We start from the raw sequence: 18469 nt of genomic DNA on the forward strand, positions 1-18469 counted from the left end.
ATAATCCAGATTGAACAAGTGAACTGGAAAGTGGAAGTGTGGCTTCTGCTTGGTTGGAATGAAGTCTTGCAGCCAGACTGGTGCATTGTGAGTAAACCCGAAGGCTCCTGCTCTAAAAACATAATTCACTGTAGAAGGTGAAATCTTAAACTGAAGCTCTATGTTTATAAGTAGATTCGAATGATAAAAATCAATACAGTAGCAAACATTTCTATATATTATTTATGTACACATTATCATTCATCGGATTGTTTTTTTTCAATTCATGTCATTTTTCTATGCATGCCATTTTTTGTATGCCACAGCCAAACGCGTAATGCAAAAAACCTGCTGGAAAACTTTTCTTTTTTTTTTTTTATCACATTCGTCGAATACAAAATTCATTTTGAACATGCGTTTACGCGTGGAGATTGATGCACATTTACTGTAAAACACCAACTGGCCTTTAAAGCGGAGGAGGGAAGCCATCGCTTGCTCAAGTATTTGTGGGTTTGTGGCGTGGAAAGCACTTGTGTTAGTACAGTGTGTCTGCATTGCGTCGGAACCCCTCTCTCTCTCTCTCTCTCTCTCTCTCTTTCTCACCACGCTGCGTGTGTGTATGAAAACCTGCAATGTGCTTTAACATCACCATGGACTTCTTTTCGCTTGCAAATCTTCCTTCCTCCCACCCTCCCTTTCTCCTTCAGCCGGGCGGCGTATGTGTGCCACAGAGTGTGTTTGCGAGATGAAAAAAGTGTGTCTCTGCGTGTGGGTCTGCATCTCAGGACGTCCGTGTCTTGTTGATTTGCACCAAAGCGGATAAAAGCTGGTGAAGCTGCTCCTCGCTGGAGAAGATGCGCTCCGCAAACGGACGTCGGTTTCCATTGCACGCGTCTTCATCTTGCACCCATCCGGTTCCTTCGGCATGAGTTCAACACCCCGTGTAAAAGATTTCACCTGCCTGTTATGCAAATTCGGATTGCGTCTGATTCGGGACTCGGGAAGCACCTCTGGACAAAAGCATCCGATTAATATTTTAAGAAAGCGCACAGCGCAGCGCGCACTGCTGTAACGCGATATTCATATTGAAAAAAGGGGGGACAGTGCAAAGTTGTAGCACCAGTAGCGCGCGCACACACACGCGCGCGCGCACACACATTCTGATGGAGTGACCCGGTACCGAACAAGCCCTTATGAACTTCACCAAAGGTAAGCATGAAAACACAGTTCTACGCTATTTGGTATTTATAAGGAACACACTGCAGTGATCAGCACGTCATACAGTATAACCTGCTTGCAAAAATGTCAAGTGTTGCATTAACACACCTACAGGATTTATATAAGCACTGCAACACTGTATACGCTTGATAGTCTATAAACTCAACACTGGAGATTTTGCTTTGTAACATAAAAATCTATGTAATATTTTAGTAATACATTAGGAATTAAAAACAGAAGGTGGGTTTCAACCTTAAACTTAAATGATGATAAATAAATACTGAAGTATAAATGCTGCTCCTCCTGAATGTGAATGCTCCAAGAAATTATTTTATCCAGCATTTAATGTTTTAGACAGGTAGGAACAATTTGCTGACCAGGCAAACTGACTGCAGGCTTTTTCTGCTGTGATATCTTCTGATATCTAATTACCATCCTTTCTCCCCATCTGTCTGTCTCGTTTTTCTCCGGTTAAGTGGTGCGTGAAAGAAGATGATGCAGTGGTCTACTGGAACTGGGAGCAGTAGTAAAAAGGAACCGTATGATCTTGCACTTCTAATGGGGCTTGTGTCATAAACAGCGTGAACAGTGGAGATCGAAAACCATACATGAGCTGGATGTATTCTCATCTAGCTTCAATATTTTTTCTGGTGCTGTGAGTCTAAAGCTGCAAAATGACTGTGGTGGCAGGAGATAACATGGATGAGACCTCAACCCTGCCAGAGCATCCACATGATCCATACCCCCATGACCATGAGGACCATGAGTGCTGCGAGCGTGTTGTTATCAACATCTCAGGCCTGCGCTTCGAGACTCAACTCAAAACACTTGCCCAATTTCCAGACACGCTGCTGGGCAATCCCAAAAAACGGATGCGCTACTTTGACCCTTTAAGGAATGAATACTTTTTTGACAGGAACCGACCAAGTTTTGATGCCATTCTCTACTACTACCAGTCAGGTGGGCGTTTGAGAAGACCTGTCAATGTCCCTTTAGACATGTTCTCTGAAGAGATCAAATTTTACGAGCTTGGAGTTGAGGCCATGGAAAAATTTCGGGAGGATGAGGGCTTTATTCGGGAAGAGGAGCGCCCCCTGCCAGAAAATGAATTTCAGAGACAAGTATGGCTTCTATTCGAACATCCAGAGAGCTCAGGCCCTGCGCGTGGCATTGCAATTGTGTCAGTAATGGTCATTCTGATTTCCATAGTCATATTTTGTCTAGAGACCTTGCCAGAACTCAAAGAGGATCCACGTGGGCGTATGCAAACTGTTGGGAACACTACTACCTACTACAAGCCAAACATTTTCAAAGACCCCTTCTTTATTGTGGAAACCCTCTGCATTATTTGGTTCTCTTTTGAACTGATAGTCCGTTTTTTCGCTTGCCCAAGCAAGGCAGCCTACTTTAAAAACATGATGAACACGATTGATGTAGTGGCAATCATCCCCTATTTTATCACACTTGGCACAGAGCTTGCTGAAGATGAAGAGGGCAAGGAAGTAAAAGCAGGAGGAGGTGAACAGGCCACATCTCTGGCTATCCTCAGGGTTATTCGTCTTGTCCGGGTGTTCAGGATCTTTAAACTGTCAAGGCACTCTAAAGGCCTGCAGATTTTGGGGCAGACACTAAAAGCCAGCATGAGAGAGCTGGGCCTCTTGATCTTTTTCCTTTTCATTGGTGTGATCTTGTTCTCCAGCGCAGTGTATTTTGCAGAGGCTGAGGAGAAGGAGTCTTTCTTCACCAGTATTCCGGATGCATTTTGGTGGGCCGTCGTCTCAATGACCACCGTAGGCTATGGTGATATGTACCCTGTAACCATCGGAGGCAAGATCGTGGGTTCTCTTTGTGCTATTGCTGGTGTGCTTACCATTGCACTTCCTGTCCCAGTGATTGTGTCCAACTTTAACTATTTTTACCACAGAGAAACAGAAGGGGAGGAGCAGGCACAGCTCCTCAATGTGAGTAATCCCAACATTGCGTCCGACTCCAACTCTAGTCGACGCAGCTCCTCTATCATAAGTAAGTCGGAATACGTGGAGACAGATGATGACATGAATAACAGCATTGACAATTTTAGGGAGGCAAACCTGAGAACTGGAAACTGCACTCACATCTCAAACCAGAACTGTGTGAATAAGGGCAAGCTTCTGACAGATGTGTAATTCTTGCTCCACTTTTAGTTTGAAGAAACACTAATGATGTATTATAAATATGGGAGTGATTTATACAAGCCTAGTTCAATGCATTTTTGCATTGCATTGGCTTTATCAAGACAAGGAATACATTCATATGCCACTGACTTTCAAAATGTTTGCTGAGAAAAAAGATATTGCAGATAAAAAGGAGATAAAAAAATAAAAAAGTCCAAATGGGAACTTTGTCACCACCTGTCAACAGTGTGATTACCAGGAAAACAAGACATGGATTAGTATAAAAACATTGTCCTCAGCATCTGGAATTACGTTCCTAGAGCATTATGCAGATTCTGATGTGCTGTCTCATTTTTAGGCATAGGTGCTGTTGATCTCGAGGTTCTCTGAACAGCAATGCACCTCTTTATTAATGGAAAATCATGGCTTCTAGCCAATGCTGATATTTCTCCATCAATGCTAAAACTCTAACTGCTATAAGATCCAATTCCATGTGAAAAAGAACATAGCTTTTGGAAGTGTTTAAGCATGTTGAAATATTATTTGGTTACTGATCATGGCATGCACAAATCATTACCTCAATATTTTTTCTATTCATTTACATATTGCCCTCAAATTTCAGACTTTGGTTTTGCAAAATGCAGTGTGCATTATGTTTAGTTCCTGGTATGAATTGAGAAATGAATGTTATAATCGTAAGGTTGGAGTGAAGCTTCAAAGCCTCCTCAACTCAGGTACTATGTATCTTGGTAATTAATGCATGACACCATTATTAACAGATCATAATGGATCTTTTTTATGTACTAGTAGATTAATACAGGGATCCAAAATAATTTCAAGAATAGACAATACAGATGTACATTGTAATGGCATTTATCAGCAATGTTGTTACATTCCCGACAGTATCACATCTGCAGTTAATGGGACATGGAGGTGAAACCCTACAAAATGTAGAACTGGCAATGGAAATTGTTTTAAGGTACACTAATTAGGTTTTTTGTAGGATTTATTGGTATCTGATGGCCAGCGAGTTCAATGTTTTGCATATGGGCTGATTCATTAGGCTCTATTTACCCGCTAGTGCAGCTCTTCAAAACTCAAAACATTGCATCCATGCTTGTTTTACCAACTTAACAAGAATGGAACCAACAGTAAACTTCTGAAAAGCCACTGCACAACTCATTACTACCCTTTACTGTTTGCAACATGTTTATGATTTTACAACATATTAACCATTTAGTCAACTTTACAAGTAAACTATTTAGTGTATCTGCTTGGACATCTTCGCTGTTTGAAGATATACATATATTACTCTGTATATGTTGCATATAGTGCCTTTAACCCCCTCACTGACAGAACTTTAAAAAAGTGCCTCCATGTACAATAACATCAAGTTTTACTGTGCAACTCCTTTTAACTGTATGATGCAATGTCAAGGACCAATCTGATTTTAATTTGTACTATAATAATCAGAATATGCACAGCAAAACAAAGTTTGGTGTTTGTGTGCATGACATTTCAGAACGAACAAGGTCACTGAAGATTGCTGCGGTGTGCAGAAAGTGATAATTTGATGACTGCTAAAGAAACTTTAGAAGTTGTAAAATGGAAATAAGAACAGATAGACCTCAGAAAACAGGTGGGATATATTTGTTTTTGACCTATCAAACATTGTACATAAATCCCAGTTGATAAATTAATCTGAGAAACAGTCAATGAGTTAGAAATATATATTTTTCTTTTGCATCTGTCTGTTCATTTATCTTTGTATTTGTTTATTTAATTTATTATGATTATATATATATATATATATATATATATATATATATATATATATATATATATATATATATATATATATAAAATCACATAAGAAGCCTTTTTTTTTTATATGTTTTGTGTGTTTGTCTACCTCGATGTGGTCATGTATGGACTGAAATCCCAGAAGCTTAACATTCTACTAGGACACCACTGCCTTTTTTTAAACATCTATTAAACTTTTATCCACTAGTTTATTCCATAACAGTGTAAAGATTTGTGACACTGTTCAAATAATCAAAATATAATCTGAGACACCATATTTATTACATTTTGCAAGCAATGGTGTTATTTTTAGCTGAATTTTTAACTCTGCCAGGAAATCAACCTAAAGCAACCTACTGCTCAAAGTACATACTGTAGTACATTTAACCATCGGAACAACTGTTAATTGAAGGAAACAGGAACAAATGCTTTGTAAACAGGACAAATAATGCTACACTGGAGATTATTCTGTATGATACGTTATTGACATATGGACTGCATGTCTATTAATAAAAGCTGCTTAGGAAAAACAGTTTGCAAATCTACTCAGAGGAAAGAGCCAAGCTAGAAAGGAGTTAGGTTGTTACTGTTGGAAAAAAAGCTGCAGCACTTTGTCGCCTGTAAGTATATAAATAGATCTTATAAATGAAGGGAAACAATGTAGCAGCAGTATGCTTTCATTCCAGGAGATCACAACGTGTTTAATAAGCGAAGTACTGTTCCTATATATTTCTATATAATAATGCAGTGAACAAACTTAATGAGATAACGAGGCCAAAGCTAGAGGAAGGAATGGACTGTTTAAAAAGCCATTACAGACAAACAAAAGGACCAATCATAGTCAGATTTTAACTCTTCAGTTTGGATGAAGAGCATGAAGATTTAACTGCCCTCATATATTTAAGCATTTGATTATGATTCAAAATACTGCATTGTTCTAAATATAATAATAGATATACACCGAAATTGCATACCAAAACTGAGCTTTATACTATGTATCACAAAAGAATAGTGGAAAGCATGACTTGTACATTTAGCATTTCAAGGACTAGTTCTCAATTCTGTAATTACACAGCAAAAAAAGAAAATGCATGGGCCAAAATTTAAGTAGTAAAGCAGAATCAAGAAAAGTTTCATAATATATTATTTTTTCCATAATGTGGTATAGATTGAAATATTTTTTTTTTAAATATAGACCAATATTTAAATATATTCAAAAGTTGTCTTCATTTTTTCATTGCAAAAACTGTTTGTTTTTTGAACTCCATACCCAACTGGATTTTATGTTATTTTATTTTTTCCTTTGCATCAGCTTTAACAATAATTATGTAAGCTTTAACGTGAAGGTATTAATGGATATCTTTACTCAACATGATAGTTAATGACAAAAGATGTTCATACATTCTGTTGCCTTTACTTAAAAAATATAAATGTCTATTCATTTTCAGAAATTTTCTTGCACACTTCATTTTGATTTTCTTGCACAGAAGTCATCTGACCCTTACTCTGAATTGCTAAAAGCCATGTGAAACAGAGTACCACAAAGTGGTATTTGGTCTAAAAGTATTAAAATGTATTGAATTGCTGGGCTGAAATTCATCATTCAACGTTTAATATTCAACCCATGTCTTTATTATGTTTAAAAATGGTTAATGTGGTGAGCTTTTGTGTTCATTTTACTACTTAATTATAGTCTGCATGAAAAAAAAGAACTGCATGATCCAAATAATTGAAATGAAAATCAAGCTGACTCAACACCCACTTTTTTCAATTTAATGCCAAATTATCATTATTATTATTATTATTATTATTATTATTATTATTATTATCATCATCATCATCATCATCATCATCATCATCACATATTTGTAAGTACATACATACATTTTTTACCATACAAAGTTATGTGTTCAATCACACACACACACACACACACACACACACACACACACACACACACACACACACACACACACACACACACACGCACACACACACATGCACACAAACACACACATTCTGTTTATCATATGATGCTGGTGAAAGCATAGTCTATGGTCTATGCAAGGATGTTCCTTCCATGTCCATCCTATTGCACATCTATATACAATAAATATAAATGCTATCAATATAATCTCGATTGTATTTCTTTCTTAAAATTTATTCTGGGAAGAATCATACATTTCTATTTAAGGTTTCCAGATTGCACTAGGAACCAGTTTTATTTAAAATGTATTACTCCTTATTAAAGGACCCAAAACATAAACTAAATTATATGGCTACATCAGTTAGTAGCTTAAGAGTTTTTCTAAAAAGGGAAAAGTCAGTTAAGGTGGTTTGATACCTTACAAAGATACTCCATCAAAGGGCTCCTAGTAGATCTGAATGAGGCACATCCTAATCGACTAATCCAGGGTAGATTTTAGATGTGAAGAAAGATAAAAAAAAAAATCACCTGGATTGAAAACATCTAGGGATCCCTCAGGAGTAGCTAAAATGTGTGGCTTGGGATTGACCTTTTCCACCTTGTGCCAATGCAATCCCTATTAGGAAAAACAGAACAAAAATCGAATATTGAAAAATGAAAAATGTTTAAGCCTTCAAAATAAATACAGGAAGATGGCAGGACAACAAATTACTTCCACACATTAAAGGAATTTCAACATGATGCCCCAAAATAAAATACATGTGGATCTTTGAAACCTTTATCAGGAGAACCTTGTTTTTATACTTTTGTTTTTTACTATGTGATTTGAAGTAGAATCTCAAACATTTCTTCCCAGTTCTTCCACTTATTTAAAAAATTGTAAAGAACCAGTGGGTCATCCCACACTCTGCAATTAGTGGAAATGTGGGGTGTGTAAGTTCAATCTCTGTGGATCATACTAGCTCTGGCAGCATTCTGTTTTGCTTTTCAAGTCATGTCAAGTCAATACGCAAACTAGCTAATGTCCAAAAACAAGAGCACTTTTTACATGGAAACTAATACTTTTATTCAACTAAACTATTTGTACATGTGGCAACATTTTTTCTCCAAATATAGACTGGGTTTTTTAATAATCAGCATGTTATATATTTTTTATATATATATTTTATATTTTTGTTATATATTTTTTTAAAGCTTTTGTTCACTAAACTTTTAATGCTCAACTGCTAGACTTTTAATAAACATACCGGGTAGATACCAAGAAATGTACCCTACATTATATGAACAACAATTTTGTGTTTTTTATATTTTATCTGTGTTTTTACTCACAATTGTAAAAAATGTCTTTGGACGTTGTAGCATTACATTTTCCCTTCACTTCAACTAGGAGGCCCAAACCTGTTCCAGCATAACAATACATATGTGAACAAAGCCAGCTCCATGAAGATATGGTTTACATTGGTAGAAGAGAAAAACTGGGCTGGCCTTCTATAGAGTTCTGATCTCAACCCTATTGAACACCTTTGGGAAGAATTGCACCCCAGGCCTCCTAACCCTACCTGGCTACTTGAATTTACTAACACCAAATGAAACCTAATCTACACAACCACACTAGTTGAACGCCTTCTCAGAAGAGTGGAGGCTATTATAACAGCAAATGGAGACTAAATATGGAATGGCATGTACAAAAATTATATATTTTATGGTTATGTGTCTATGTAGTGTGTATAGAGAAAGCTCATTGCTTTGGGAATGATCACCTCCTTTTCCACGCTCTTCTTACAGTTATCCTGATCGCTAAGTGTTATGGCAAAGCTGATAGCTTTAAATTGATTTTTTTTTGTCTACTAAGACAGCAGGTAAAGTCAAAGAAAGTCAGACAGTGTTGTATTTAACTGGATAGGAAGAGACACCAAACAGTTCTTGCCTTGTCTTTCAGTCATAGGAACATACTGTATGTTGACTTGCAGCCGATGGTGAGTCAATGTAATTGTGCCCCAGCTGACATTTATTAGCAAAGCCAAAGGCAGGAGGAAACAAATTCTGACAAGCTGATCAAACATTGCAGAGTATACAGGAGGAAGGGAGAGAAGTGAAAACAGATAAAAGTGTTACTGTAGTGTATAAAGAGTCAGTCAGGCTGGACTATGCATTCATTTGAGGGATTTCTAATAATTGACTGGAAATTCTAGTTATTTGGAAGTCTGGTTATCTGGACTTACTACCAGTTCTTTCAAAAAGCCATTGTGATGGTTATTGTACCTGTTCCAAATTAATGCCAGGTACCCACCACCTTTTCCTCTCACCACAATGTTGAAAAAATGTATCACCTTAGGGTTAATGCATATACTTCTTGGGCTTATACTTCTAAGTTATTAAGCAAAATTTGAAATGTATTAGGTCAAGTTACCTTTAATGGGGAATAAGCAGGATAAAAGCCTTATTGTTAAATCACCAAATTTGTTAATTTGCAGAATAATCGTATAAATACAACTAAGGTTATTTATACACAATATACTGTCAATACACTATTGCTATTTAATTGTCTCTTGTTTTTATGTTTCATCATGTTGCATTTGACAGCAGAGAGAAAATATGCTTAAATGGAAATGTTTGTGTGTTTTTAAAGGCATTGGTCTACATACTGATTAAAAACCCTCATTTTGGACACCTCTACTCTAAATCTAGCAACTTTAGAGACATGGACTAAACGCAGGCAATTTTATTCATTTTAATGAGCCATCCAGAAAATCAGTGTAAGCATCTGCTCAAGCTGACACTATACATGAAAATAGGACATATCTTTTGAATTTAAGCTAAAATGATGATGATGTTGCCCCACTTTGATTTTAGTCATATGTTCACCCTATTTTAGTTCATTTTATGTAATTTGCCAATACAAATGAGGAAGAAATTGACTTTTTTCAGTGTAACTATGCCTTTACATTGTTTGTATCACAGTCTCAATGGCTACAAGAGTTCACCTTTTGGCATCTATAGTGCCTAGTTTCCTAGCAACATGACTTTATGAAGATGAAATAAAAGCATGTGATGTTTTCATCTTTCTATTCTGAAAGCTATGTTTTAAATGCACCAATTTTAGACAATTTCACAGTCAATAGCTGCACCACAATAATAATCGCAAGCTCTACATGTAATTAGTACCACTTCTATATAATAACAATCATTGGAAATCTCTTAATGATAATAGTGCATCATCATGTGAACTAGCATATTGTATATTTATATAGAATACTGTTATGCAAACACATACACTATCAGAAAAATATATTATAATATTGACTGATGTTAACAGACATTTAAATACTGTGGACTTACGCTGTCGGATTTACAGCCAATAGCCAGGTAATTTCGGTAACACATCAGAAGTGATTAAGAAGTACATTGCTGAAATTTTGATGTATTGAATGCAAACAAGGTGGATGCCTTTAACAAAAAACTTATATAGGACAGATTAAACACACATGATCCAATCAACCTTTAAAAAACACAAAAAGATAAAATGATAGATAAGTGGTTTGTATTTGAATGAAAGGGTTTCAGCAGTTCACCAAGTGTCGTATTCAGGGAAAACATGACACAAACCCAACAGGGCATTGCAAACTAAAAACAGTTTTGAAAAATAAATTGAGCTGGCTAAACATTATTAAGTGTGTGTTTAATAGTCTGCCCCTATATCATTTTTAATATGTTACTGTTGACACCTCAGAATATAATGCATTGCTCACCCCTAATAATTTAGTTGTCAAGCTATTAGTAGATATTAGATTTTAGACTTCAATCTAATATTGCAATGAGTTATCACTACTCTGTAATAAATATAACATTGTCGCTACAACCAAGTACTTTAAATGTCTCCTGTAGGTGAGCCAGATTTCTGCACAATACACAGGGTTGGAAAGAAAAACAGCTTCGGAAAGTCGAAGGTAGGAGTTGGGCCTGAACTTGGAAGTCAATATTTTAAAAAATCCAGTTTGGTATGACCTGTATTTGCACTGACGTGGTTGTGCAAAGCGAGTTTTAGCCTGGTGGATATGTGGCCTCGAGGGGTATAAAAAAAAATAAAATCTTATAATTTTATATATATATATATATATATATATATATATATATATATATATATATATATATATATATATATATATATATATATTATTTTGTAATTATAAATCCTTAAAGTTACAGGACCGAAGAAGAGTTTTGGTGATGGCTGATAAAGAAACTGAGACCCAGGAGTTTGTCAGAGCCTGCAAATGTTGCTAAGGATGTTGAGTAATGATGTTGTCATCATCATAATAAAAATGGTTATAGTGGTGAAATTGGAGTAAAAATTGATTTACTATGTAAAATAATATTAGCCTATTTATTATTTGTGTATTTTGCAGGATAAAACACATATTTACATTATTTTTATCCCCTATATTTGAATTAAACTTATAACCCTAATAAAAAAAATCTAAATAAAGTCTAATACCTATAGGCACTTAATGATAAACATGTCAGTTTTCATAATGGTATGTTGTGATTTTCTGAACTGTAAATACAGTAAAACTCTAACTCCAGCTACAGCTACATTGCCAAAACATCTCTTTATTAACGTATGCCACAAACCTAAGACATAAAACTTGAATCTTAAACTTATCTTTAAGTTTTAATAACTAAAGACAGACCAAACACTGACATGGAACATGGAATTTAAAAAGACACATCTTACATTTCTTTTAGTTCACAAGAATAGATCCCAAAGCACTGTGTCCAAAATACAGTCAAATCAAACTGGATCAGTTAGATTCAGATGCTGATCACAAATTAGGCATCAAGCGCTTTCGGTTCCAGTTCGTTCCCCACAGAATCATTTCACAGTGTGGCACTCAAAAAGAAAGAGGAGAGAGCATGTGGGAAGCGAGTCACAATGTTTTATTAATGAAAGATTTGGGGTGTTGATAAAATCTCAGATAAATCCCTTGAGAACAGTAGTGTGGCCTATAGTTAAACCTTTAGAATCTCAGGACCTGTTAGCTGTCTACACCTAAATTTCTTACTGTTCAATTATATACCTTTCTTTTTACTGGGAATGTATTGACTGATTAACATGCTTAAATTTCTTCCTGAATAAGACTTTGGACTTTATGGGCTTACTGTCAGGTTGGCTGAATTCTGCATCATCTACCGAATGCATTGACAAGGGTATAGTAACAGGCTGTGTTCTTAGAAGACCACAGCCGACACTGCCAATACCCAGAAATAGATTACTCCTTTTTATACAAGAGCAGTTTGTAGTTTATTAGTTTTTTGTATTAATCACAAGCCTCTCCATATTTTTCTCTTTTGATGTAAAAAGACATAAGAATATTGAATATTGAGAACCACCACTTTACCATGTTACAATAATATTTTCTTTTTTTAAGAGAAAGAGCACCACAGACGCATTATTTGCTTTGAGAATGTTGATTGAAAAGTATAGAGAAGGTCAGAAGGAGTTGCATTGTGTGTTTGTGGATTTAGAGAAAGTGTATGACAGGGTGCCAAGAGAGGAGTTGTAGTATTGGATGAGGAAGTTTGGTGTGGGAGAGAAGTATGTGAGGGTGGTGCAGGACATGTATGAGGACAGTGTGACAGCAGTGAAGTGTGCAGTAGAAACGACAGACTGGTTCAAGGTGGAGGTTGAACTGCATTAAGGATCGGCTCTGAGCCCTTTCCTGTTTCCAGTGGTGATGGACAGGTTGACAGACGAGGTCAGACAGGAGTCTCCATGGACTATGATGTTTCCGGATGAAATTGTGATTTGTGGTGAGAGTAGGGAGCAGGTTGAGAAGAGAATGGAGAGGTGGAGGTACATGCTGGAGAGAAGGGGAATGAAAGTCAGTAGGAGTAAGACAGAGTACATGTGTGTTAATGAGAGGGAGGGCAGTGGAGTGGTGCGGTTGCAGGGAGAAGAGGTGGATGAGTTCAGGTACCTGGGGTGTAATGGTATTCTAATTTATAGAGATGTACCTGTATAAATTCCAGATTGTTAGATAAAATCAAGCTATACCAACAAAAAAGTATGAGTATGTGACATTTTATGTGAGAGCCAAAAGGATCTGAAAATGTTTTGACAATTGCTTCTGTCCAAATGAGGGTAAATTTCTATGTATGCATCCAGATGTTTTAAGAAAAGCCAGAACAGGATGGTTTAGTGGAGCCTCAGGCATGGTGCATGTGGGGTTAGAGTGTGGGAGTCGAGTGAGCAAGAAATGAAAATGCAAATAAAAGAAGCATTGAAAAAGGGAAAGAGGAAAAATACAGAGTGAAAGTCAGTGATTCAGCTGTAGCACTATTTAAAATAGAGCATGTACACCTGCCTGGAGAGAAAGAGTAAGAAAATACATATAGATACGCATATACATGTACACAGCAGCATGCAGAGGCACAGCTGAGAGCTGCAATGATTCTTACTCGTTGCATTGTGGGATGTGTTGCACATTGAGCACGGCAGGATGTGGGGAGTTTTGGCTGCTCTACACAGGCATGACTAAAAATATAGAGGTATCTTTAATGCCAACATATGTTCGCACACTGGGCAGTCTTTTGGCAGAAACTCAACAGTTTACAAACTGTTCTCTTTTTTAGATCACATTTTTTTGATAAAGTAAAAAAAAAAAATCATGATCCTTAATACCTTTAGGCAAACTGGCTAAAACAAAGGCACATCTATATGAATTTGGGTGTTCCTTCGCTCCAGGGCTTACCCCTTTCCTCTTACTTCTCCTCTCACATTTGCTCACAATAACGATTTCAACAACTGAAACAGCATTTCAACGGATTTCATCATAGCACTGGTATATGTACTGACTGCTAACTCAAAACCTACTGTATCACTTGTTTTGTTGTTTTTTTTTTTTCTCACTCACACACTCAACATCTATCCTCCTACACATTCCCAAGCACTGCTAACCCCCACCATCCTGCCTACTAGCAGCACCACCCTCAGTCCACATCTCCTCTCCTTTCCTCTCCCCTTCTGGCTCTGTCGGCCCACTCGTGGGCTGGTTGCATAATGCCCACGGACTGTTCAATTACTGAGAAAGGCTACATAGCTGTGTTCTTTAAGTGAAAAATCAGCAAGTTGAACTGGATAAACTTTATGCCCTTGTGAGTGGACTTTTTGCTCTTCCTCTTCTTTCCTTTTCTAAATTTAGTCAGGGTCTGTATTCTGAAAGAAACTTGCACTGAAAATCCATTAATATCAGAGAAAAGCCAAAGAGGATGGTTTCCATGACTTTCACTAACCAAGAGTCAAAGCAATGGGGGTGTGAGTCATAGATGTGCAGAAATATAAATTATGTATTTATGATTGCATGTAAGCAATGTAAGATATATGTTATTCATTAATTTTTCAGCAACCTCTTCATCCTGGTCAGAGTGCTGGTATATTTTGGATTGAAGATACTTGGGATAGATATGCCCTGAATGGAATGGGTCATCATGGCAAAAATGTTAAGATATTTTTTTTTTACTTTCATTTACTATGATTGCTTCATAGAAAAATATCAGGCAAGCATTTACTGAAAGTCATTTATGCATTGTTTTCTCCCAAACTGGTAAAACTAAAAACGTTCTATGTTGACTGCCACACATAGATCCAATTTTAGAAACTAGGATTTAGCAATGCAGTGCAGCATACTTATTGCACTTTATTCTCCATAGTTTGGTGTATATTTTTAAAGTGAGAGAAGCTGTAGTGTAAAATGTATCTATGTCCACCAAATGTATCACTAGTTTATATTTACTAGTCACACTTTTTTCAACACATCCTTTTGTTAATATAATATAAACTATTCTGTGTGATAAAAAAAATAGCATCACACAATTGAAAAAAATTAAATGTTCTATCTAGAACCCTGAAGTGATTGATGCATTTCTTTTCAACGTATCTCTACCAAAGTGTGTTTTTCAAATGCAACATTCAAAAGGCATCAATCCATTAAACTACATAGTAATAAAAACAATTGGGAAAAAGCAACAAATAAAATAATAAATTCTAAAAAAAATCTATAATAAATAAGAGGATTATGTTTAACAGAATAGAAATACCAAAGTAATCAGGGTGTGAACACTCATTGTGATATCTCATTGTCAGAGATAGCAGACAGAGGTAGATAAACCTGCAGATTATTTATCACATAAATCAGTAAAAGCAATACAGTGGCACATAAAAAAAAAGATTACAACAGAAGCTGAGATACTGAAAGACTGAATCTTTAACTGTGACGTTAACAAGGCATAATGAGTCACAGGTGAGACGGAGTTGTGAGACATGCTGGGACTGATGGGTAATGTAGTTCAGCAGCCATCAGCGCTACCTTGTCAATTTCTGTAATATTATGCTGTTTTGGATTTTTTCAGTTTCTTTGAATACACATTTCCTCCCCTAATATTGGCGCCCTTGCTGAATGTAAGCAAAGACGGCTGTACGTTTTTCTTTTTTTTTTACTTTTATCTTATGTTCACAAAAATACTCAAAGATATCAAAGACTACAGACAATACAGTTTCATATTTAAAAATTGTTAAACATGTGACACAATTATTGGCAACCCAATAAATTCATATAAGTAAAATAATTTTGAAGTATATTTCTACTAAACTGTATACCTGGGTGTCTGTAAAAGAATCCCTTTACAGTGTATTTCCACATTAAAAGGAAGAGAAGAGAAGAGAAGAGAAGAGAAGAGAAGAGAAGAGAAGAAGAGAAGAGAAGAGAAGAGAAGAGAAGAAAATAGAAGAAGAGAAGAGAAGAGAAGAAAATAGAAGAAGAGAGAAGAGAAGAGAAGAGAAGAGAAGAGAAGAGAAGAGAAGAGAAGAGAAGAGAAGAGAAGAGAAGAGAAGAGAAACTCAGAGGTATTGTGTAGGCAGAGGAAGGGAGCACAAAGTATGAAAAGTAAATGGTAGCAATAATTTTGCCACTTTAACAGACAGACAGACAGACAGACAGACAGACAGACAGACAGACAGACAGACAGACAGATAGATAGATAGATAGATAGATAGATAGATAGATAGATAGATAGATAGATAGATAGATAGATAGAATATTTCAAATAAATAACCACTTAGGTTTATTTATTTATTGTTTGTCTAAGAGTATAAGCCATGCTAAAGTATATCCTTTTTCTCTGGTCCAAACAGATCTAATCTATGTGAAAGTTTCACAATCATCTGATACACCCAAGTAGCATAAAATAAAAATAACTAAATTGGATATCTTCCAGGACAGTTAGTGTTCTAAAGAGGTGCTTTTACTTCAACATGATAGGCCAGTTGCTTGCTGCAGTACATTTAACTTATTCACATTAATAATGCTCCAGATCTCACTCAATCCAACAAAAGGAAAGAAGCGGAAGTGTATTTCATGCTGCCTATTTTCAGCCGGAGAAAATACAACCATTCACGTCAGCAATATTTATAACAGCATGTCAACATGCAGTATTTGTTGAAGCCATATATCACTTGGCAGACTGTGATTCCAGCACTGCAACTCTACCTCTCTCTTGGCAGAAGGCAGATGGTAGTATATCATTTCCTTGTGTGTGAGTCTACATGAGATGTTTGTCAGGTCACAACCCTGTAAATTACAAGAACAATGTGTATTTAAGGTTGCTTTAAAATAGCTCAACAGCAGTGTATCTTTTGGAAAATCTAAATTCTTGTTTTTCATTATTTCAAATAAATAGTAGTATTGGGGTATGATCAATTTTAATAGATTTTAAAAACCATCCATAACCATTATGAAGCACGCACACACACACACACACACACACACACACACAGACACACACAGACACACACAGAGCTCTGGTTTCATTTTCCACTGCCTAATCCAGGTTATCTTCTAACTTCCTGTTCATCTTTTCAGACTAATAGGCAGTAGTGTTCTACCAGTCTTTATCCTGCATGTCAAACAAACAATCATGTGAGGATGATAAAATGAATAAATGAACACACAATTCTTTAAAATCATTTAAACAAATTTCTTACATGCACTGCACGGTACAGTACACAGAAAGTATTTCTTACTGTACTTCAGTATTTTTCAACAGAATGTTCATTACTAATAACACTTATAACATGATAGATTCTTTGCAAGTCATCTGCTGCTGCAATTCCATTTTATCTGCCTGTCTCAGATCAGTGTTGGAGATTTTACCTTCAAGTGATGGATATTATACAGCATTATGTTTACATTAGAGGTACTCCATCACACAAATGCCTGCACTGTGGTATGACTGGGCACATCAAGACCGAGGATCTATAACAACTTTTGTAAATCACTACAACATTGATTTTAATTATACAAAGAATTGACCATCATCAATCAAGTGTATTGTGCATTCCTGCCAGCTTGATATATATAACAAAACAGTAAAGAGGTAGTAGAATATTTACATTTGGCAAAATTAACAATTTGGTAAATTTTTTTTATAAGAAGGAATGCACTAGGAAGCTTTTAAAAATATATATTTTTATTGTTTCTTTTTGTTAATTTACAAAATACAGCGTGAGCAAACAGAAGGAAAAACTAAATCAGATAAATTTCTGGTGTGGCTACACTTCAAACCAACATCAGTTCGTACACTTGTATATTTTGTACACTTGCACAAAGTTAGGGATTTGCTGGGATCAGAGTCAGGTATATGATAAAGCAATAATATTAAGCAGGTTCTAATGATCAGCAATTTTATATGTAGGTTGATACACAGTCAATAATTGAAACAGAAACAGCTGTGTAGGAGGCTTATACTAAATGAAGAACAGACAATCTCTGCTACTAATTTGGAAGACAATTTCATGTCACAGGTCATACAGCATGGCAAGACTGAGCTTAGCAACAAGACACAAGGTAGATATACCACATCACCAAGGTCTTTTCTGGGCAAAGAGCTCACAGCTGACTGGGGTTTCAAGTACATTGAGCAATGCTGTAGACTGTAGACACAGTGGTCAGCCAAGGTAACTTAATGCAGCAGATTAAAGACACATCATGCTTACTTTCCTTTGACATCAGAGGATGTCCAGCACTGCCATCAGCAAAGAACTGGCAGAAACCAGTGGGACCCAGATAAACCTATTTACTGTCTAAAGCGCTGGAGAGCAGGAATAATGAGTACAATAATGAGTGTTTGCAGGCAACAGTGAAGCATAGTGGAGGTTGTTTGCAAGTTTGGAGCTGCATTTTTGCAAGTGGTGTTGGAAATTTTGTCAGGATTAATGGTGTTCTTAATGCTAAGTCAAACAAATAAAAACTGTACATTAAGTCAAATAAATAGAAAATAGATAATTGTCATTGTGTTGTCACTATCCTACGCTGTATAAAATACTCAGACCCTT

At 36.1% G+C, this 18469-nt stretch overlaps 1 protein-coding gene across 1 annotated transcript; it reads left to right on the plus strand.

The window, feature by feature from the left end:
• The first annotated feature begins 600 nt into the window (after positions 1-600).
• On the plus strand, positions 601-5128 carry kcna1b (potassium voltage-gated channel, shaker-related subfamily, member 1b). The gene is made up of 2 exons (XM_046872549.1): positions 601-1188; positions 1674-5128. The coding sequence occupies exon 2, from the start codon at positions 1872-1874 to the stop codon at positions 3360-3362; it is 1491 nt and encodes a 496-aa protein (XP_046728505.1). The 5' UTR covers positions 601-1188; positions 1674-1871; the 3' UTR covers positions 3363-5128.
• The last annotated feature ends 13341 nt before the right edge of the window (positions 5129-18469 follow it).

The sequence above is a fragment of the Silurus meridionalis genome, chromosome 18 (genome assembly GCF_014805685.1).
Source record: "Silurus meridionalis isolate SWU-2019-XX chromosome 18, ASM1480568v1, whole genome shotgun sequence".
Taxonomy (NCBI): domain Eukaryota; kingdom Metazoa; phylum Chordata; class Actinopteri; order Siluriformes; family Siluridae; genus Silurus; species Silurus meridionalis.

What these genes read in the sequence shown, in the direction of transcription:
- kcna1b (XM_046872549.1), top strand. Translation starts at nt 1,872, where the DNA reads ATGACTGTGGTGGCAGGAGATAACATGGATGAGACCTCAACCCTGCCA.